Raw genomic sequence first — 22,798 nt, forward strand, 5'->3', positions numbered from 1 at the left:
GGAGGATGGCAGGAATGGACAGAAGAGAGGAGGCTATTTTTACAAGATTAAGGGTGGGACACAGCCGGTTGAATAAGACTTTAAATATGATAGGAAAGCATCCAACAGGAAAGTGTGATTATTGCCAGGAAACAGAGACTGTGGAGCATGTATTGCTACAGTGTGGGCAGTATCAGAGGGAAAGAGAGAGGCTGAGATCTAGTATGAGGGAGAAGAGGATACAGGAATTTAGTTCAAAGAGTATATTGAGTAGAACGTAATTAGATATAGTTTCAAATATTTTGTTATTATTTTTAAGAGCAACGGGGCTGGCAGGAAGGATTTAGTTTCTCCATGTCTCTGGCCCACACTCCAGTGCAGCAGTTGGTGGTAACGCACCATAACATTGGATGCCAACCGCCGATAAACCCCACCGAAGAAGAAGTGATGTGCATTGTTCTGTTTTTTACATTTTTATGAAAGGCATTTTCATAGAAAGACAGAATTTTGATTAAGATCATTGTTAGTTGCAGCCCTACAATGAATTTGTTTTCATTAAGTAATTTAACTGCCTGTCTGCCGTATGTCATAAGCTTTGACCAAGTTTTTATCTAGCTAGCGAATGATGATGCCAAACGCTAGCTAGCAAGCACTGGCAGTATCGTATAATGGAGAGTGAATTAAATGATTTCTTCATGATCTTCCTAGCTAGTTATCTAGTTGTGGCTATCTAGCTAAAGTATGAGCCAGGACGTTATACAAATTCTAGCTAGCTAGCAACATTAGCGCAGCAGAGCTAGTTTTGGCTATCTAACAGAACATGGACATACCAATGGAAACAAAGCAAGCAACGCTACAACTCGTTCTGGCCTGGAGTATTTTAACCAGGCTGACGGTCGATGTACTGTGCTATTTCAACACACACAAAAATGACTGCCTGACATGCTGGGCAGAGGTGCCAAGTACCACGGCCAACAGTCTTGGTGGTCTGTCCAAGCCCTAAATCTGCTGCTCCCTCATGTCACACACTCTGGACAATGCCAATTGATGCCATATATGCAAAACGGAACTAAGGAACTTTCTCTGTTTTCTCTAGGAGAAAGAGATGATAGTGAACATGAAGGAGGAAAATGGGAAACTGCTGGCAGAGAAGAGGGATCTGCTCGGAAAACTGAATGATGTGGAGGAGAAAACAAACAAGAGTGTGCTTGCTGCCACTACCACTCAATGCAGGTATTCAGAACCCCCCCACTAACACCACTCAATACAGTACTGAACCCCACCAATGGTACTAAACACTGGTACTACTAATAGCCTCCGACTTAGCACAGGAATGAGAGTACAGCTCCACCATTTAGAACAGGAATGAGAGTACAGCTCCGCCATTTAGAACAGGAATGAGAGTACAGCTCCGCCATTTAGAACAGGAATGAGAGTACAGCTCCGCCATTTAGAACAGGAATGAGAGTACAGCTCCGCCATTTAGAACAGGAATGGGAGTACAGCTCCGCCATTTAGAACAGGAATGGGAGTACAGCTCCGCCATTTAGAACAGGAATGAGAGTACAGCTCCACCATTTAGAACAGGAATGAGATTACAGCTCCGCCATTTAGAACAGGAATGAGAGTACAGCTCCGCCATTTAGAACAGGAATGAGAGTACAGCTCCGCCATTTAGAACAGCTACAGAACCTCCTGTAGTGTTAAGTGTTGGATGTCTCTGTGGAGTGTCTAAGTGTGGTGTTTCCTATCGTTTCATTCTCCAGTGTGGATTTCCTGGAGAAGGAAAGCAAGCACTTACAGGACACCATAGTGGAGATGTCCGGTCTGATACCTAATGGAGCAGCATTGCAGCGCGCACTAAAGAATCTCCATAAAGCACGCAGCGCTAATGTACAGGTACATTGGGTGGCGTAGATAAAACATTTAACCTTTTTATTTAACTAGGCAAGTCAGATAAGAATACATTCTTATTTACAATAACGGCCTAGGAACAGTGGGTTACCTGCCTTGTTCAAGGGGCAGAATTACAGATTTTTACCTTGTCAGCTCGGGGATTCGATCTAGCAACCTTTCGGTTATTGGCCCAACGCTCTAACCACTAGGCTACCTGCTACCCAGAAATGTGAATTGTTGTTTAAGTTGCCAAAGTATCAAACTATTTAGATTTCCCATAGTCTGTATTCTTGGAAAGCCAGTCATAATTGGACTTCATACTTAGCGGCGTTAAAGTTGCAATCTGCAGCTCAAACAATAACAAAGTGGCACACCCTGCCACTGATTTGGTAAAAAGCTCAGGGATGAGGCAGGAGAAATGTAACCACTCAAATTCATAGACAGAGCTATGGATGCAAGGCCTGACCATACATTGTACATGTGGTTGTATTGTGTTTAAAATGATCAAATATATAAACAACAAAAAAGCTACCAAAATGACATTTTAACCATGTTTTCAGGTTATACATTCTTCATCATCAAAGGAGTAAAACAATATTGTTTTGGTACCTGATGGGGTCAGAGAATGCAGCTAAGCTCATAAGGAATTTATAAGTTGTATTCTTCAAGAATCAATAGGGCATATATCATGAATTTAAAATAAATACAAATTATGTAGCAATCAGATTCCCATAAAGGGGCAATGTAGCTGCTTGTTAAAGTGCAATTCCACCACTTTACAACGTCATATTCATTATCTCCAGCAGAATACCAGTGTCTACATACAGTTGAAGTCGGAAGTTTACATACACTTAGCTTGGAGTCATTAAAACTTGTTTTTCAAACACTCCACAAATTTCTTGATTACAAACTACAGTTTTGGCAAGTCGGTTAGGACATCTTCTGTGTGCATGACACAAGTAATTTTTCCAACAATTGTTTACAGACAGATTATTTCACTTATAATTCACTGTGTCACAATTCCAGTAGGTCAGAAGTTTACATACACTAAGTTGACTGTGCCCTTAAACAGCTTGGAAAATTCCAGAAAATGTCATGGCTTTAGAAGCTTCTGATAGGCTAATTGACATCATTTGAGTCAATTGGAGGTGTATCTGTGGATGTATTTCAAGGCCTACCTTCAAACTCAGTGCCTCTTTGCTTGACATCATGGGAAAATCAAAAGAAAATCAGCCAAGACCTCAAAAAAAAAATTGGAGACCTCCACAAGTCTGGTTCATCCTTGGGAGCAATTTCCAAATGGCTGAAGATACCACGTTCATCTGTACAAACAATAGTACTCAAGTATAAACACCATGGGACCACGCAGCCGTCATACCGCTCAGGAAAGAGGCGCGTTCTGTCTCCTAGAGATGAATGTACTTTGGTGTGAAGAGTGTAAATCAATCCCAGAACAACAGCAAAGGACCTTGTGAAGATGCTGGAGGAAACGGGTGCAAAAGTATCTATATCCACAGTAAAACGAGTCCTATATCGACATATCCTGAAAGGCCGCTCAGCAAGGAAGATGCCACTGCTCCAAAACCGCCAGAAAAAAAGCCAGACTACAGTTTGCAATTGCACATGGGAACAAAGATTGTACTTTTTGGAGAAATGTCCTCTGGTCTGATGAAACAAAAATAGAACTGTTTGGCCATAATGACCATCGTTATGTTTGGAGGAAAAAGGGGGATGCTTGCAAGCCAAAGAACACCATCCCAACCATGAAGCACAGGGGTGGCTGCATCATGTTGTGGGGGTGCTTTGCTGCAGGAGGGACTGGTGCACTTCACAAAATAGATGGCATCATGAGGCAGGAAAATGATGTGGATGTATTGAAGCAACATCTCAAGACATCAGTGAGGGTGTTAAAGCTTGGTCGCAAATGGGTCTTCCAAATGGACAATGACTCCAAGCATACTTCCAAAGTTGTGGCAAAATGGCTTAAGGACAACAAGAAATTGTGTGCGAGCAAGGAGGCTGACAAACCTGGCTCAGTTACACCAGCTCTGTCAGGAAGAATGGGCCAAAATTCACCCAACTTATAGTGGGAAGCTTGTGGAAGGCTACCCAAAACGTTTGACCCAAGTTAAACAATTTAAAGGCAATGCTACCAAATACTAATTGAGTGTATGTAAACTTTTGACCCACTGGGAATGTGATGAAAGAAATAAAAGGTGAAGTAAATCATTATCTCTATTATTATTCTACTATTATTTCACATTCTTAAAATAAAATGGTGATTCTAACTGACCTAAAACAGGGAATTTTTACTCGGATTAAATGTCAGGAATTGTGAAAAACTGAGTTAAAATGTACTTGGCTAAGGTGTATGTAAACTTCCGACTTCAACTGTATGTGAAAACAGCGCGTTTCTATCAAATCAAAGTTATTGCGAATGTAGCGAAATGCTTGTGTTCCTAGCTCCAACAGTGCAGTAGTATCTAACAGTGAAGTAGTATCTAAAAATGATTCACAACAATACACACATCTAAAAGTAAAAAAATGGAATTAAGAAAAATATAAATATTAGATTGAGCAATGTCGGAGTGTCATTGACTAAAATACAGTAGAATAGAATACAGTATATACATGAGATTGGTAAAGCAGTATGTACACATTTAAACATTATTAAAGTGATTAGGGGATTCCAAGTCTATGTATAAAGGGCAGCAGCCTCTAAGTTGCAGGGTTGCGTAACTGGGTGGAAACCGGCTAGTGATGGCTATTTAACAATCAGATGTCCTTAAGATAGAAGCTGTTTTCAGTCTCTCGGTCCCAGCTTTGATTCACCTGTACTGACCTTGCCTTCTGGATGATAGTGGGGTGAACAGGCAGTGGCTCTGGTGGTTGATGTCCTTGATGATCTTTTTGGCTTCCCTGTGACATCAGGTGCTGTAGGTGTCCTGGAGGGCAGGTAGTTTGCCCCCAGTGACGCGTTGATACTGGCCAACAGGATGCTCTCAATTGTGCATCTGTAAAAGTTTTAGGGGACAGGCCAAATTTCTTCAGCCACCTGAGGTTGAAGAGGCGCTGTTGCGCCTTCTTCACCACACTGTCTGTGTGGGTGGACCATTTCAGATCGTTAGTGATGCGAATGCAGAGGAACTTGAAGCTTTCCACCTTCTCCACTGCAGTCCCATCGATGTGGATAGGGGCATGCTCCCTCTGCTGTTTCCTGAAGTCCACAATCAGCTCTTGTTTTGTTGACGTTGAGTGAGAGGTTATTTTCCTAGCACCACTTTCCCAGGGCCCTCACCTCCTCGTCATTGTTGGTAATCAGGCCTACTACTGTTGTGTCGTCTGCAAACTTGATGATTGAGTTGGAGGCGTGCGTGGCCATGCAGTCATGGGTGAACAGGGAGTACAGGAGGGGGCTGAGCACGCACCCTTGTGGGGCCCCTGTGTTGAGGATCAGCGTAGTGGAGGTGTTGTTTCTTACCTTCACCACCTGGGGGCGGCCCGTCAGGAAGTCCAGGACCCAGTTGCATAGGGCGGAGTTCAGACCCAAGGCCCCAAGCTTAATGATGAGCTTGGAGGGTACTATTGTGTTGAATGCTGAGCTATAGTCAATGAACAGCATTCTTACGTAGGTATTCCTCTTGTCCAGATGGGATAGGGTAGTGTGCAGTGCGATGGCATCGTCTGTGGATCTATTGGGGCGGTACGCAAATTGAAGTGCGTCAAGGGTATCAGGTTAGAGGTGATATGATCCTTAACTAGCCGCTCAAAGCACTTCAGTCCCGAAACACAGGACTGCACAGAACAGAGAGAGTTTAATTGATTGTTTGCGTATGATGATGGATAACGTTGTCGCTGGAGAGTGCTAGCTCGGTGTGCAGGATATGGTTCAAAGTGAGGTTGACTTGGAAGTGGGATTTTGCCTCACCATAACATGCCACATTTCATTCATTTTATTTTTTTTAATCAGGAATCGAAGAAAATGTCTCATTTTGAGAGCATACTGCTAACGTCTAGCCATCTGGAAACCAGGTAGAGAAACTTCACCGTTCTGTTCTCCTTTTGTTCCAAACCGCCATTGTCATGAAAGGATACTGTGCTCACTTTAACAGAGCATCTTAGATGGAATCTTTGTTGCACTTTCCTCAAAGTAAGACACTGTATTGAATGTTTTCTGTGGTCAACAGAGTTCTGCCTGGAGCATTTGACATGAGAAGCCATTTGGACAACATCCATAGGAGCAAGGCCAGTCACACAGAGGAAGCCACCTCTCCACGCTCTACACTGACCACGCAGCCTGTGGAGATGGGCTATCTGAACCTGACCTCATCCCCAGGGGTGTGGGACAGCAATCTGAACCTGACCTCCCCTCTGACCAGGGCTGACCACAACTTCTGGCGCACTGAGCTCGGACAGTGACGAGGTGTGAGGACAGACATGCAGATACAGCCAAACATAAGAAGGGAATGCTGCAATGAACAATACCCTGACAGGACTAGTTGTTTTATTTTTATATTACATATATTCTATGCATTGTGGTTTAAGTCTATTAAAGTAAATTTTGTGTCATGATATAACTTGTGATATTTTCACATTGTCAGTATTTAAAGGGGTAATCAGCAGTCGCTACGTCCATTTTTGGACTTAAATTAATGATATGTATCCATTGATTCTTCAAGAATATAACAAATGCCTCGAGCTTAGTTCAACTGTCATACAACTGCTTGTTTTACTCCCAACGTTTGTAAACAAACACTATATAGCCTCAAAGCATGGTTGAAACTATAATTTTGATATCATGGATGGTCAATCCTTGCATCCATAGCTCTGTCTATGAATTTGAGAGAGGCCAGATTTCTCCAGCCCCATCCTTCAGCTTCTTACCAAAACGGGTGGGCAGCACGCTTTGTTTCAAATGCTTATTGCTGCTTTAAGTTTAAACCAAGGATATTAACTAGTATTAGAATAACATTTAGACTTAGAAAACCAGCAATAACTTGTTAAAATGGGAATAAATAGGATCATTTGTCAAAGAATCGAGAACATCACCGGTTTCAATTCTGCCCACACGGGACCGTTGCCTGGCACTGCTGGCAGCACCCGCAGCACCCACATCGTCCCGGAGCACAGCTGCACCTGTGCTGCAGTGCACGCTATCCAATCGTAGCAGCAGAACCAACCTACTGTCATTTCTTTACAGAAAGAACTACCAATCGTCGCCAATGTTATGTTGAAAGAACAAGACTTGTTCATTATAAACAGTTTGGTTTTCTTACAACCCCCCCAACTAAAACATCTAAACATTCCTGAGCTAATGTTAGCATCACAAAACACACTTATTCCTTTAACCAAAGTCAGAAATTGTATGGTGGCTTGGGATGTGTGGTGGAAATTCTACCTTTTAACTAATGAGAGGAAAAATCTATAATCAATCAAGGTATTAAAAACATATTCTAATGAGGCTGGTCGCACCACCCATGCAGGTGAAATGGAGTGAGAGCCTCCTGTACAAAGAGTACAGGACTATTTACAGTGGCTTGCGAAAGTATTCACTCCCCTTGGCATTTTTCCTATTTTCTTGCCTTACAACCTGGAATTAAAATAGATTTTGGGGGGGATTTGTATCAGTTGATTTATACAACATGCCAACCACTTTGAAGATGCAAAATATTTTTTACTGTGAAACAAATAAGACAAAAAAAACAGAACTTGAGCATGCATAACTATTCACCCCCCAAGTCAATACTTTGTAGATCCACCTTTTGCAGCAATTACAGCTGCAAGTCTCTTGGGATAAGTCTCTATATGCTTGGCACATCTAGTCACTAGCAGTTTTGCCCATTTTAAGGTAAAACTGCTCCAACTCCTTCAATTTGGATGGGTTCCGCTGGTGTACAGCAATCTTTAAGTCATACCACATTCTCAATTGGATTGAGGTCTGGGCTTTCACTATGCCATTCCAAGACATTTAAATGTGTCCCCTTAAACCACGAGTGTTGCTTTAGCAGTATGCTTAGGGTCATTGTCCTGCTGGAAGGTGAACCTCTGTCCCAGTCTCAAATCTCTGGAAGACTGAAACAGGTTTCCCTCTAGAATTTCCATGTATTTTGCGCCATCCATCATTCCTTCAATTCTGACCAGTTTCCCAGTCCCTGCCAATGGAAAAACATCCCCTCGGCATGATGCTGCCGCCATCATGCTTCACTGTGGGGATGGTGTTCTCAGAGTGATGAGGTGTTGGGTTTGCGCCAGACATAGCATTTTCCTTGGACAAAAAGCTACATTTTAGTATCATCTGACCAGAGTACCTTCTTCCATATGTTTGGCAAATACAAAATATGTTTGCTCGATTTTTTTATTTCTTTTTTCTTTAAGCAATGGCTTTTTTTCTGGCCACTCTTCCATAAAGCCGAGCTCTGTGGAGTGTACGGCTTAAAGTGGTCCTATGGACAGATGCTCCAATCTCCGCTGTGGAGCTTTGCAGCTACTTCAGGGTTTCCTTTGGTCTCTTTGTTGCCTCTCTGATGAATGCCCTCCTTGCCTGGTCCGTGAATTTTGGTGGGCAGCCCTCTCTTGGCAGGTTTATTGTGGTGCCATGTACTTTCCATTTTTTAATAATGGATTTAAATGGTGCTCTGTGGGATGTTCAAAGTTTCTGATATTTTTTTTATAACCCAACCCTGATCTGTACTTCTCCACAACTTCGTCCTTAAGCCGTTTGGAGAGCTCCTTGGTCTTCATGGTGCTTCTTGCTTAGTGGTGTTGCAGACTCTGGGGCTTTTCAGAACAGGTGTGTGTGTATATATACTCAGATCATGTGACACTTAGATGGCACACAGGTGGACTTTATTTCACTAATTATGTGACTTCTGAAGGTAATTGGTTGCACCAGATCTTATTTAGGGGCTTCCTAGCCAAGGGGGATTTTTCATTTCACTTCACCAATTTGGACATGTCCATTACATGAAATCCAAATAAAAATCAATTTAAATGACCGGTTGTAATGCAATATTTTTTTTTGAAAAATGCCAAGGGGGATAAATTATTTTGCAAGGCACTGTATATAGTCAAGCTACCTCATGCAAGCATATGCAAAACACGTGACCCATGTACATGCAAAGGGAGACCACTGAGACATACTTCCTCTAACAGCAGCGCAACGGTTCCCCCAATTTGGGCAAGCAAGTGTATTAGACTGTCAGCCCAGATGACATGTGGTTGTACTGGTCACACACACACGAAACAGGCTCCAAACAGAACAATTGCACTGGTGTGCAGAGTAACACTTCCCCTGTCTCCAGTTGAGCTAAGAGGAACCAGTTAGTTTGTCAGCTCTTGGCTGAGCAATCGGATATGGTCGTGCTACACACACAGAAGTTAGAACAGGCCTCTAATGCATACACACACATTTCTATCATATGAGTTAAAAGAAACGAACTCAAGCCCAGTGAGTAGGCTTAAAGATGGATATTTTAGTACAAAAGCATTAGTAAGGTTTAACAGAAAATGCCCTCACATTCCCCATTTAAGAAATGAAGTTTCTTTTAAACCTTCAGTTAAACCCTTACAGCGTTAAAACAATCAAATGAAAATAAGAGCGATTAAAAACCCTTCTGGTGCTCGGCCCTGCCATACATGGTAAATAACCTCCGTTGGGATACTGAGTTGAATCTCTTTCTGCCATCAGCACAGTCTTTTCTATATCAAATAATATTTAGGGAATTAACTGACTCTGGGACCACATCTTCCCTTTAAACACCATCTGTAGTTGCTCCTCTTAGGACAATGTACACAAACCAAATGGGCCATTAGATCAATTTGGGCCCCGTGCTCAGGGTTTGGACCAATATCATAAAAATGTAATTTGGTAATAGATATAGATAAATTAATTTGACTCTCAGGATCAGAGTTACCCTCTCCCTTCACCAGGGCATGCTGAGTATAGTGTCAACATCTTCAGTACACAACTTCTTCACCCATGTCACAATTGTTGTGAAATTGTTAGGTGATATTACTGCATGGTCGGAACTAGAAGCACAAGCATTTCGCTACACTTGCATTAACACCTGCTAACCATGTGTATGTGACATAAATTTGATTAGCTTAACATCAATCGAAACAACAAATCCATAATACATGAATTGCTTCACTCATATAGTGAACGTACTCAAATCAATTGGTCAGTTTTCAACAACAAAAAAATCATTCAGTTTCCAAATCATAATCAAAACCCAATTAATTATCCAAACCAAAATTTGAACGACAATGCTTCAGTGATTCACATTATAACCACAGATCAGTATCCCAATGCATTCTTAATTCACCCCCCCCTTCAGGCACTTAGTCTTCTTCAGATAGCTTCATAGTTCAAGTGGATGGCCCATGATAATGTCCCAAGTTCAATGTCCCATCTCGGCCACCCCCACCTCTACCACCCATTATATCTTGACCATTTGCCAACCAGCATACCAGCAACATGAGAAGTTTTGGAACGGATCTCTCTTCATGCTTACTCCACGTGGACTCCTGTCACACGCCTGAGAGAAAAAGCAGTTGATAGCTTTGATTGGTTGCTGGCTCTGACTCAGGTCTCTCGGTGAAAGGGGTGCAGACAGAGCCATATTGAACACCTTTGTCGCTCTTCTTCAGCTGGTTAGAGGGGGTTCACACCGTTCTCGTGGCCAAAAGTATCCATGCATTTAGACACCGACCGTAGTCACCCTCACAATAACCTCGAGAGAGGACAGATCAGAGCAGTTTGGTTAATTTCAGATTCAGGAAAACCAGAAGCAGACTATATGAAAAATTATTACTTTTACCAATTATTCTTAATACAAATCTCTAAAACACGTCAATGAGAATAACACATTCTGTTGAAACAATTTTCAAATGGGCTTATACTCCACACTGTCAACTTCACCGCAGAGCCACAGGATCAGGAAGTTAGACCTCTAACCCATCGGGAGAATCCCAACAATCCAGCAGAACCAATCTGGTGAGATTTGTATTGAAACAGAACAAGCAACACAACAGTACACTCCTGCATGCATCACTCGATACACTCCTACATATCACTATTCCCCCATTTTGACACAAGACTCACAATGTGAGATGTGTAAAAAAAAAATACAAAAATAAAACACCACTACTGGTTAAAAATAAAACAATTTCAAATGACAAAATTGAATTAAAATCACTACCCATAACTCCATAAAGAAAAAGTATTTTTTTACCCATACAGTCATAGGAAAATATACTTAAGACAGCCTACCCTTATTCAAAGGCAACACCCTCCCCTCCGTCCAAAATCACAAATAGGGCTGTGAACCATAAACTTCATAATTATCAGTATTACAAATCACCTTAAATTCATCATCCAAATGGCTTTCCAGTGAGAGTGATCAAACCCCACTGGAAAGTCAAGACAGAGGTCACACAAACCCTTCAAAAAGAAGTGTTCCTTACTATATTCGACTAATTCATGAAAAAACAGTCAAATGTTTTGGATCCCAGGTTTCCATTAAGTTTCCAGTACATTTCTTATCAAAAGAATCTACAAGTGTTCAATTAAAACTCCGAAATTAAAAACTTTGAAATTCCATGTGTGCCCCTTTAAGATAGGGCCGCGCTAACTTGTGAAAACTCACTAACCCAAATGAAATAGTCCACTCAAGTCAAAACACGGTATTAACACCACTAACAAATATTCATAGCAAATGTTTTGTGAGTGGGTTTTTGCAAACCATACGTCAAAAAAATAAATAAAAAATGGCCAGGCCAGTTCCCTTTACAAATCTATTTCAGAATAAGACAACATAAAACAAAATCTCACATGAGATTAAAAGACCCAAGGTTCTGAGTTTGCAAGGAGTATTTTTCATTTATTACCCTTTAGACTCCTATGTCTTTAATTCTCCAACCCCAAAAATCAGTTCAATTTCCTCCCATGTCAAATGATCCTGGTGTCGTTACAGGACCAATGTTGTAATAGCTGTTTCGCCTCCTTCCGGTAATGTTATCACTTTAACCTGTTGTATTGATTTAGTCAAAATATAAACCTGTTTAACAAATCTACAGCCTTCAAAATGTTTGTGCTGTCCTATCAGCGTAATAGTCAAATAAAACATTTACTTGGATCTATTTTAATTTTAAGCACTGTTCCCCGCAATGGAAAGAGATTATAATTTGAGAATACATTACCTTTGTGCTCAAATTCAGTGGTGTTACCTACACTATAAAACCCAGCAACAGTAATCAGAAACTATTAAAAGAAGGTTTCCGATTCAACTATTCAGACCTCTGCTGCAAATGTCCCACTGCGTCCCTTACAGCCCAGTGAGCATGACTCGCTTTCACCAGCGGACTAAAACATGGCATTAGTAGTCTATCCAAAAACCACTAATAACATATTTCCATTCAAATTATTAGAAGGCATTGTTTTCATTTCAGTCTACTCAAACAATATTATTCTATATTTTTAATACCAACCTCTGCTTCACACTTGTTAATTTTAAAGTCATGGACGTTTAATTAATATGTAAATGCACCAAATAAAATGCATTCGTCAATTCATGAGGAAAAAAATACATTGATGGGAGCTAATAGTTCACAATGAGAGCCTCTTTCTGTCAACAATATCAATCCATTGCTGTTGTAGCCTTATATTATCATGCATTAATGAATATCCATATTTTAGTTGGCAATTATAATCATGGTCACAGATCTATCGCAATTGCCTATCCGCTATTATTGGAATTCATTAGATTTAGTAATTGTCCCCTCTGATTAGGCTACAGGTAATAAAACAAACACTTGCAATTTTTAACAAGCATATATTCAGTTCATATCCATATCATTAATATTTGATTCAGGGATTTCAATTACGACATCATTCCTTGTAGCCTATTCTATCAGACGATTAAAGAGTCGTTCAATTTGAACTAAGCAAGCTGCTAAATCGTCAAGAGTTTATCTTAAAACAAACATTGGCTGCTATAAAACTTTAAGAAAAAAAAATGGCAAATAGTTGAAATTACAAATCAGAAAGTCAGTAACATAGACCCTATGCTATTGAAATGACAAATAAATCCCGCAAATAACCCAATTATAATGGTCTGTAGTCTTAACATCTAGCACAATTTCCAGAAAATAGCCTTAAAGTTCGTTCAAGTGTTTCTCAAATAATGCTTTAACCTTATCTCTTAACAAATGATCCATAAAAAGGGGACCAACACAGAAACCGTGTATTTATTATTTTCCCACCAGACGTACATCTACGTCTGGGTGCGCAAGTTAATATATTACTTATAGTTTAGTTCCATCATTACTTCATCAAATCTCTAGAAATCGATTATACACACAGACAATATCATTATTTTTTAAAATATTTTCTCATATCTTCACAGAATCAATATAAACTCAGCAACAACAAAAAATGTCCTCTTACTGTCAACTGCGTTTATTTTCAGCAAACTTAACGTGAGTAAATATTTGTATGAACATAATTTTCAACAACTGAGACATACAGTGAGGGAAAAAAGTATTTGATCCCCTACTGATTTTGTATGTTTGCCCACTGACAAAGAAATGATCAGTCTATAATTTTAATGGTAGGTTTATTTGAACAGTGAGAGACAGAATAACAAAAAAATCCAGAAAAACGCATGTCAAAAATGTTATAAATTGATTTGCATTTTAATGGGGAAAATAAGTATTTGACCCCCTCTCAATCAGAAAGATTTCTGGCTCCCAGGTGTCTTTTATACAGGTAACGAGCTGAGATTAGGAGCACACTCTTAAAGGGAGTGCTCCTAATCTCAGTTTATTACCTGTATAAAAGACACCTGTCCACAGAAGCAATCAATCAGATTCCAAACTCTCCACCATGGCCAAGACCAAAGAGCTCTCCAAGGATGTCAGGGACAAGATTGTAGACCTACACAAGGCTGGAATGGTGTGATTATTCGCAAATGGAAAAAACACAAAAGAACTGTCAATCTCCCTCTGCCTAGGGCTCCATGCAAGATCTCACCTCGTGGAGTTGCAATGATCATGAGAACGGTGAGGAATCAGCCCAGAACTACACGGGAGGATCTTGTCAATGACCTCAAGGCAGCTGGGACCATAGTCACCAAGAAAACAATTGGTAACACTACGCCGTGAAGGACTGAAATCCTGCAGAGCCCGCAAGGTCCCCCTGCTCAAGAAAGCACATATACATGCCTGTCTGAAGTTTGCCAATGAACATCTGAATGATTCAGAGGACAACTGGGTGAAAGTGTTGTGGTCAGATGAGACCAAAATGGAGCTCTTTGGCATCAACTCAACTCGCCGTGTTTGGAGGAGGAGGAATGCTGCCTATGACCCCAAGAACACAATCCCCACCGTCAAACATGGAGGTGGAAACATTATGCTTTGGGGGTGTTTTTCTGCTAAGGGGACAGGACAACTTCACCGCATCAAAGGGACGACGGACGGGGCCATGTACCGTCAAATCTTGGGTGAGAACCTCCTTCCCTCAGCCAGGGCATTGAAAATGGGTCATGGATGGGTATTCCAGCATGACAATGACCCAAAACACACAGCCAAGGCAACAAAGGAGTGGCTCAAGAAGAAGCACATTAAGGTCCCGGAGTGGCCTAGCCAGTCTCCAGACCTTAATCCCATAGAAAATCTGTAGAGGGATCTGAAGGTTCGAGTTGCCAAACGTCAGCCTCGAATCCTTAATGACTTGGAGAAGATCTGCAAAGAGGAGTGGGACAAAATCCCTCCTGAGATGTGTGCAAACCTGGTGGCCAACTACAAGAAACGTCTGACCTCTGATTGCCAACAAGGGTTTTGCCACCAAGTACTAAGTCATGTTTTGCAGAGGGGTCAAATACTTATTTCCCTCATTAAAATGCAAATCAATTTATAACATTTTTGACATGTTTTTCTGGACTTTTTTGTTGTTATTCTGTCTCTCACTGTTCAAATAAACCTACCATTAACATTATAGACTGATCATTTCTTTGTCAGTGGGCAAACGTACAAAATCAGCACGGGATCAAATACTTTTTTTCCCTCACTGTAAACTGAACAAGTTCCACAGACATGTGACTAACAGAAATGGAATAATGTGTCCCTGAACAAAGGGGGGGTCAAAATGAAAAGTAACAGTCAGTATCTGGTGTGGCCACCAGCTGCATTAAGTACTGCAGTGCATCTCCTCCTCATGGACTGCACCAGATTTACCAGTTCTTGCTGTGAGATGTTACCCCACTCTTCCACCAAGGCACCTGCAAGTTCCCAGACATTTCTGGGGGGAATGGCCCTAGCCCCCACCCTCCAATCCAACAGGTCCCAGACGTACTCAATGGGATTAAGATCCGGGCTCTTCGCTGGCCATGGCAGAACACTGACATTCCTGTCTTGCAGGAAATCATGCACAGAACGAGCAGTATGGCTGGTGGCATTGTCATGCTGGAGGGTCATGTCAGGATAAGCCAGCAGGAAAGGTGCCACATGAGGGAGGAGGATGTCTTACCTGTAATGCACAGCGTTGAGATTTCCTGTAATGACAACAAGCTCAGTCCGATGATGCTGTGGACACACCGCCCCAGACCATGACGGACCCTCCACCTCCAAAATTGATCCCGCTCCAGAGTACAGGCCTCGGTGTAACACTCATTCCTTCGACGATAAATACGAATCCGACCATCATCCCTGGTGAGACAAAACCTGCTACTCGTCAGTGAAGAGCACTTTTTGCCAGTCCTGTCTGGTCCAGCAAAGGTGGGTTTGTGCCCATAGGCGACGTTGTTGTTGCCAGTGATGTCTTGTGAGGACCTGCCTTACAACCGGCCTACAAGCCCTCAGTCCAGCCTCTCTCAGCCTATTGCGGACAGTCTGAACACTGATGGAGGGATTGTGCGTTCCTGGTTTAACTCGGGCAGTTGTTGTTGCCATCTTGTACCTGTCCTGCAGGTGTGATGTTAGGATGTACCGATCCTGTACAGGTGTTATTACACGTGGTCTGCCACTGCGAGGATGATCAGCTGTCCATCCTGTCTCCCTGTAGCGCTGTCTTAGGCATCTCACAGTACATACATTACAATTTATTGCCCTTGCCACATCTGCAGTCCTCATGCCTCCTTGCAGCATGCCTAAGGCACGTTCACGCAGATGAGCAGGGACCCTGGGCATCTTTCTTTTGGTGTTTTTCATAGTCAATAGAAAAGTCTCTTTAGTGTCCTAAGTTTTCATAACTGTGACCTTAATTGCCTACCGTCTGTAAGCTGTTAGTGTCTTAATGACCGTTCCACAGGTGCATGTTCATTAATTGTTTATGGTTCATTGAACAAGCATGGGAAACCGTGTTTAAACCCTTTACAATGAAGATCTGTTAAGTTATCTGGATTTTTATGAATTATCTTTGAAAGACAGGGTCCTGAAAAAAGGGATGTTTCTTTTTTTGCTGAGTTTATAACTTAGAAATCTAAAAAAAGGTACTCGCATTAATGAACCACTCCGTGTGCGTTTCCAACGACTCCCCTTGTTACAAGGCAGCTCTGCAAACACTCCCAGCAGAATCCAAAAACGCTAGACTTGCCCCTACCCCGTGATATTCTATGATGGGCAGTGATGGACGGAACCCCAAGATAACGCTATATATCGAAACTTATTATCCGAGTTTAAATCAGTATATTATACAAAGCTCTTATTATGCAATATTCTATATGTTATTATCCAAACTTCACATGGACACTTATTTCTACACTCACAACTCTCATATATCACACACACGGGAACACGAACGCACAGGGGAATGAGACAGACGAGGAAAACCGGTTAATGCTGATTTTAGATTTCAAAAGCTTAGTCACTTGTAAAGGGTTGCCAATATTACCCTCAGAGTATTGCCTAATCAATGGTCCCAAAACGGGATTTCTCCACATGGGAATGTCACCTATCGCAATCAATGTGGTACAAACCCTTTTATGTTTACCAAAATATGCAAGGCAGAGTACCCGTGTCTCCTATCTAATTGAGTAACACGGTCCCAAAAATCCAATCGGAAATCCAATGCCTATGCTTAAAGGTGGATATTTTAGTACAAAAGCATTAGTAAGGTTGAACAGAAAATGCCCTCACAGATGACTCAACTACGTTGAGTGAAGCAGGACAAACAGCTGCCAGGGTACGCTATAGCTGAGTTATACCACAGCATTGTTGAATACTCTTTTCTGACTGGCTAGAAGGGCTAACTCGCCGTCCCATTGTGTCGTCCACTTTTTCAAAGATAATGTACAGAACATCGGTGTTATCCCTTGCATAATGCCCCCCACATCGAACCTCACCCTCAAGAAGCAAATCTCATTTTAATGAGTAGCGGAAAACCCCAGGCGAAATGAGGGAGTTCACCACCCCCTCAATCTGTAGCGCTGCTGATCGAATCTAGGCCTTCATTTGGAGTCGGTTTGCTATGGGTGGATCCTTCTGACAAGATCTTATACATGTTTTGTGTTTTTAAGGTATCCATCTTTATTTGTAAAAGAAATGATACATAAAAACAATTTCCAATATATAATACAACTTTATAAAACAGACTTTTACTTCTAATCCACAAATATAAACCATACAAAAGAAGCAGTGTAAGCATAGTCTATTTCCCCATTTGTTCAATCCCCGCCAGCCACAGACAACAGACTTTGTGGGTGGAGAGATAATACCGCCAGACAACTGAAGCAACACAGGAGAACCAAGAAACCTACTACTTGCAAGATCATGTTTCAATACACAAGCCATAGATTCCACAGTTTCACAGCTCTAATAGTCTGACAGCCCATTGTGACACATTTACAAGCCTCATTGCTCTAACAAGGCATGGGCATAAATCACATTGGGCTGTAGACTATCGCAGCTCCGTACTGAGGACCATGTTTGAAGCTTCAGGGGCTTTTGCTCATTAGATTATTGCACACAGGTTCTGATTACTCACTCTGTAACCCGGAGTGAGTCATATTTCTTCTCTGACCAGAGCAGGCGGACCACATGTATGTCACCACGGTAGCCAATGTTCTTGTCCCAGCAGTACTCTGGAGACAGCACTTTGCTGGGCTTATGGAGCCACAGGTACTTGTTGAGGTGACTCTCGTCATGCCACAGAGCCTCCACCTGGTTCTCTTTGTCCTCCATGATGGCCTGGTAACAGGTCTCCGTCATATTCTTCACAGTTCGCCACGAGCCTCCGAACACAGCAGCATGATAGTAGAAGTCTCCAGTCTCCATGTAGGCCCTGGACCTGGGGTTGCGGTCGTAGGTGTAGAGGCTCTGTGGTCGGTGGTAGTAGTAGGCGTGGAGCAGAGCAACAGAGTCTCCCAGAGCCTCGGAGCCGAACCGACCCACAAACACCTGGTCCACGTCAAAGCAGAAGACGTACTGGCTGTGGTGACGAATCTGTGACTCGATGGCATCTGCGATGGCCCTCATACGCATCATGGAGATGTCCTGCCAGCGAGAGTGTCTCTGCACCCTCACAACTTTCAGGCTACGCCTAGAACCAAGATGGATGTCTGGTACCCTCTCGGGAACGTCCGTGAACACATAGTATGTCACAGGTAAAACCACCATAAAGTGACGCTCAGCAGAGAGAAGGAATGCCTTCAGGTAGGCATCTAGATACCTTGGGATGGGAAGGAGTAAAAACTCTGGTTCAAGAAGAACTTATCAAAATGTTGTTTAAGTGACTGAGAAGTGTTTCATAAGAATTGATAAATTGATAATAATTTATTTATTTTTTAAATGGTAACAGATGAAAAACCGACCTGCCCACAGCGAATACAGTGAGAGACACAGATGAGTGGTTCATCCTGTGCTCCTGGTCGTAATGATCTGGGTCAAACATCCCATCCCAGATCACAGGGGCTCCCCAGTCAGTGCAGGTCTGAACATCACCTCTGGACCTGGTTGGAGAGAAAAGAACAGACTGGGTTTCAGAACAAATGGTAAAAAAATAACAAATTAAAATAAAAGTGGCTTCACTGTAGTGTGTACTGTGTGGTATATGGAATAGGAGAGTTCAGGTAGACAACAGGAAAATTATATAGAATGAGAGTAATAAGGGTAATTAAACCCCTTATTCTAGAGACAGTGGGGGATATGAAGCAAGTTAACATGCTGTCAATGCTCAAGGGATTGGCCCTTTTTAGTGCATTTGAATATAGCAGGACTTACAGTGCATTTGGAAAGTATTCAGACCCCTTCCTCCACATTTTGTCATGTTACAGCCTTATTCTAAAATGGATTTAATCAATTAAAAAAAAATCCTCAATCGACACACAATACCCCATAATGACAATTTTTTTTTGTTGCAAATGTATTAAAATAAAAACATTTATTTACATAAGTATTCAGACCCTTTGCTACGAGACTCGAAATTGAGCTCAGGTGCATCCTGTATCCATTGATCGTCCTTGAGATGTTTCTACAACTTGATTGGAGTCAACCTGTGGTTTATTCAGTTGATTGGACATGATTTGGAAAGGCACACGCCTGTCTATATAAAGTCCCACAGTTGACAGTGCATGTCAGAGCAAAAACTAAGCCATGAGGTCAAAGGAATTGTCCGTAGAGCTCCGAGGCAGAATTGCGTCGAGGCACAGACCTGGGGAAGGGTGCCAAGAAACGTCTGCAGCACTGAAGGTCCCCAAGAACACAGTGGCCTCCATCATTCTTAAAACAAAGAAGTTTGGAACCACCAAGACTCTTTCTAGAGCTGACCGCCTGGCCAAACTGAGCAATCAGGGGAGAAGGGCCTTGGTCAGGGAGGTGACCAAGAACCCGATGATCACTGACAGAGGTCCAGAGTTCCTCTGTGGAGAAGGGAGAACAACCATCTCTGCAGCACTACACCAATCAGGCCTTTATGGTAGAGTGGCCAGACGGATGCCACTCCTCAGTAAAAAGGCACATGACAGCCCCCTTGGAGTTTGGCAAAAGGCACCTAAAGAATCTCAGACCATGAGAAACAAGATTTTCTGGTTTGATGAAACCAAGATTGAACTCTTTGGCCTGACTGCCAAGCGTCTCATCTAGAGGAAATCTGGAACCATCTCTACGGTGGTGGTGACAGCATCATGCTGTGGGAATGTTTTTCAGGGGCAGGGACTGGAGAGACGTACAAATAGCTGTACAGCGACACTCCCCATCCAACCTGACAGACCCAAGAAGACTCAAGGCTGTAATTGCTGCCAAAGGTGCTTGAAAGTATTTTTTTTTAATACATTTGCAAAAAAACAAATTAAAAGTTTGTCATTATGGGGTATTGTGTGTAGATTAATGACAGGGAAAAACTATTTAATCCATTTTGGAATAAGGCTATAATGTAACAAAATGTGGGAAAAGTCAAGGGGTCTGAATACTTCCCGAATGCACTGTATACACGAAAGCACTCAAAATCAAATCTGGATCTCGGAGCTAGTCCCACTTTTTTTCTCCATTTTCCCCTCCAACCAGGGGTGCAATTAATTATCCAGTAGAACATTAAACCAGCAGTCCCACTGGGCACAAACGTCAATTCTATGTTGGTCCTTCTCCCCTGATTTCTCAGTTTGGCCAGTTCTCAGAAGAGTCTTGGTGGTTCCAAACTTCTTCCATTTAAGAATGATGGAGGCCACTGTGTTCTTTGGGACCTTCAATGCTGCAGACATTTTTTGGTACCCTTCTACAGATCTGTGCCTCCACACAATCCTGTCTCGGAGCTCTACGGACAATTCCTTCGACTTCAAGGCTTGGTTTTTGCTCAATTTCATTGAAGTGGAAACAACGTTGAGTCAACCAGCGTGTGCCCAGTGGGGTAGTCCGGACCTCGTTAGGGAACATTTGAATACCCCTGCACTGAAGCGTTTGACTGCGGGCTGACTAGCTCATTCATACAGGGTCAGACAAACATACCTCTAACTAGAACCACCGCCCGTTCTCCCAAATATGCTGCCAAACAGGTTGAAAAAACAGATAATGTGGTTGAAATTGCACCAACTAACCTATTACAAGGACGTATGTGGTACAGAACTGTGTTGAGCTTAGCCCCATACCTTTACCAATAACACTTTGGTATCAATGCACGCCATTTAAAAGATGAAGATTTCATTGTCGGCCAAAACAAATAAAAGTAGTTAACACAGTAAAAGTAATGGCATGTTCTGTGCATGTCATTGTTCAGACAATAATCAATAAAAAAGGACTACCAGAGGTCTAAGGAGGCATCTATACTGTTCCCCAGCTTCAGCTTCTCTGCAGGGGCTTGAGGACATCGGCTCATGGGAATGAACCCCTCCAAGTACCTGCAACACAACATGTTGAGTCAGACTGTACACATCTTTCTGTTTCTGGGTGAAGTGTATGGATTGTTTCTATAGTGTGTGACTGGTAATGTGTTTCTGGTTATGGAAAGTTCACCATACCTTCAACATATGGATTTACTGAAAAATATATATATATATAGCCATTGATTGGCAAATGGGAGGAGTTGTTATGTTTGATTAGAGAGAGGGTATGTTAATTGTTTGGTTAGGGAGAGAAATTCTCACCTTACTGATGTGGGTGTGAAGTAGGCTATGAAGAGCAGCACAAAGGCACAGAATGCAAATGTTAATACACACTTTGCCTTGTAAATTAATCTGCTGGAAAATAGACAAGAAAATATTTTTAAAAGGTGCAATAGAGAGTCAATGCAATAACTCATCAATTGGCCAATATTTCCTGAACACATGGCAAAACGACAAACCGACAAAAACGACACAGCCTACCTCATTGTGTAGCCAATGCGGTTTTTTTTCTTCCAGAAGTCTGTTTCAGATGGTAAAAAGGAGTGAAACGAATATGCTGAGGGAATAACATTTACATTGATAAAGTGAATACCAAACTGATATTATGGCCATGACGAACAGCGCATTGTAAAGTTAAGTCATGATTTACTTGGATTTAGGGTAATAAAATGTAGGCAATAGATTTATCATACATCTGTGATACTAAAGTAGCAGTAGGGATAAGTCACAAATATCCCCTAAATATGACTTAGAGCGTTTACACAAATGAAAAACAGCAACAATGTCTTCAGGTGTAGATGGAAATGTTGTAGCCTACCTGTTCTTGTAAGCACATCTGCTTGTTGACGCGTCTATAATAAACGGATGCTGCTTTCAAGTGCGAGTCAGAACTAAAACCGTATAATTCTTCCGAATTGCTAACTGGTTGTAGTGATACAAGTGCAGTTTCAACGAATCAGAACGCGGCATAAATCTCAATAGGTAGTAGTATCCTGTACACGGGGGGGTTGTGATTGTCAACAAAGGATTGGTTGTCATAGTTTGGTTGAAAAGGTAAATGGGTATGTGGTGAAACGTCACAACTCAGGTAACAAACATTTCCCCGAGTTTCCCCTGAAATGACGATTTAGAGGGTCGTTAAAATGAAATTTCCCACTTCGAACTAGGAGCTCCAGATAACTTGGATAGTACGTGAACGCGGCATCTTTCCCCCACGCCAACATGACTCATCTGACCATTCGTCGGATTGTCCTGAGCTCATTTGACATATCACACGACGGAGCGAGATATTTTCGAGATGAGGCGTGTGTGACAAAGCAACAAGGGAAAGTAATAAAGAACAGGCTCAAATAAATTGCGAGTTATATAATTACCAAAGCGTGGTGCTAAACATCACTAGGCGTGTATCAGAGTCAAATGCTTGTTGGCATCAAAAGGTCATAGAATGGTTTGGGAATCTGTTGATTCAGGTGGCTGAGGTGACCATTCCTGATTGCAGTGCATACCTTACACAGGTAGCCAGCATCATATACCCATTTGAAATACATGTTTGCCAAGGAACAACAGTTGATATGAAACGCTTATGTAGGTCTTGAAGTATAATTTATACATTATTA

At 41.9% G+C, this 22,798-nt stretch overlaps 2 protein-coding genes across 16 annotated transcripts in view; one reads left to right on the top strand and one right to left on the bottom strand.

Annotated features, from left to right (window-relative positions):
* Nucleotides 1-6,447, top strand: part of si:dkey-264d12.5 (plectin) — a 29,774-nt gene extending 23,327 nt beyond the window's left edge. For 3 of the 9 annotated variants that reach the window (XM_014166274.2, XM_014166275.2, XM_014166276.2), the window contains 4 exons: nt 1,076-1,212; nt 1,746-1,878; nt 5,846-5,907; nt 6,063-6,447. In XM_014166274.2, the coding sequence (XP_014021749.1) occupies nt 1,076-1,212; nt 1,746-1,878; nt 5,846-5,907; nt 6,063-6,294 (564 nt within the window). In that variant the 3' untranslated portion in view covers nt 6,295-6,447. Of the gene's footprint in view, nt 1-1,075; nt 1,213-1,745; nt 1,879-5,845; nt 5,908-6,062 lie in introns of those variants that run through there. The other 6 variants (XM_014166278.2, XM_014166279.2, XR_006761348.1 and 3 more) reach the window with 6 other exon arrangements.
* Nucleotides 6,448-9,033: 2,586 nt separating this feature from the next.
* On the bottom strand, nt 9,034-22,650 carry LOC106582820 (alpha-1,3-galactosyltransferase 2). 7 transcript variants are annotated; one of them, XM_045705768.1, is made up of 7 exons: nt 22,556-22,650; nt 21,663-21,738; nt 21,444-21,536; nt 21,102-21,197; nt 18,681-18,818; nt 17,855-18,538; nt 9,034-10,607 (listed from the first exon to the last, which is right to left on the bottom strand). In XM_045705768.1, the coding sequence occupies exons 2-7, from the start codon at nt 21,665-21,667 to the stop codon at nt 10,598-10,600; spliced, it is 1,026 nt and encodes a 341-aa protein (XP_045561724.1). In that variant the 5' UTR covers nt 21,668-21,738; nt 22,556-22,650; the 3' UTR covers nt 9,034-10,597. The 7 variants fall into 7 exon arrangements, with proteins under 7 accessions (XP_045561724.1, XP_014021768.1, XP_014021764.1 ...); XM_014166293.2 differs by lacking the exon at nt 22,556-22,650 and adding an exon at nt 22,000-22,466 and having other exon boundaries at nt 21,444-21,468; nt 21,663-21,702; XM_014166289.2 differs by lacking the exon at nt 22,556-22,650 and adding an exon at nt 22,000-22,466 and having other exon boundaries at nt 21,444-21,533; nt 21,663-21,702.
* Between the last annotated feature and the right edge of the window lie 148 nt (nt 22,651-22,798).

Source organism: Salmo salar, chromosome ssa22, assembly GCF_905237065.1.
Source record: "Salmo salar chromosome ssa22, Ssal_v3.1, whole genome shotgun sequence".
Classification (NCBI taxonomy): domain Eukaryota; kingdom Metazoa; phylum Chordata; class Actinopteri; order Salmoniformes; family Salmonidae; genus Salmo; species Salmo salar.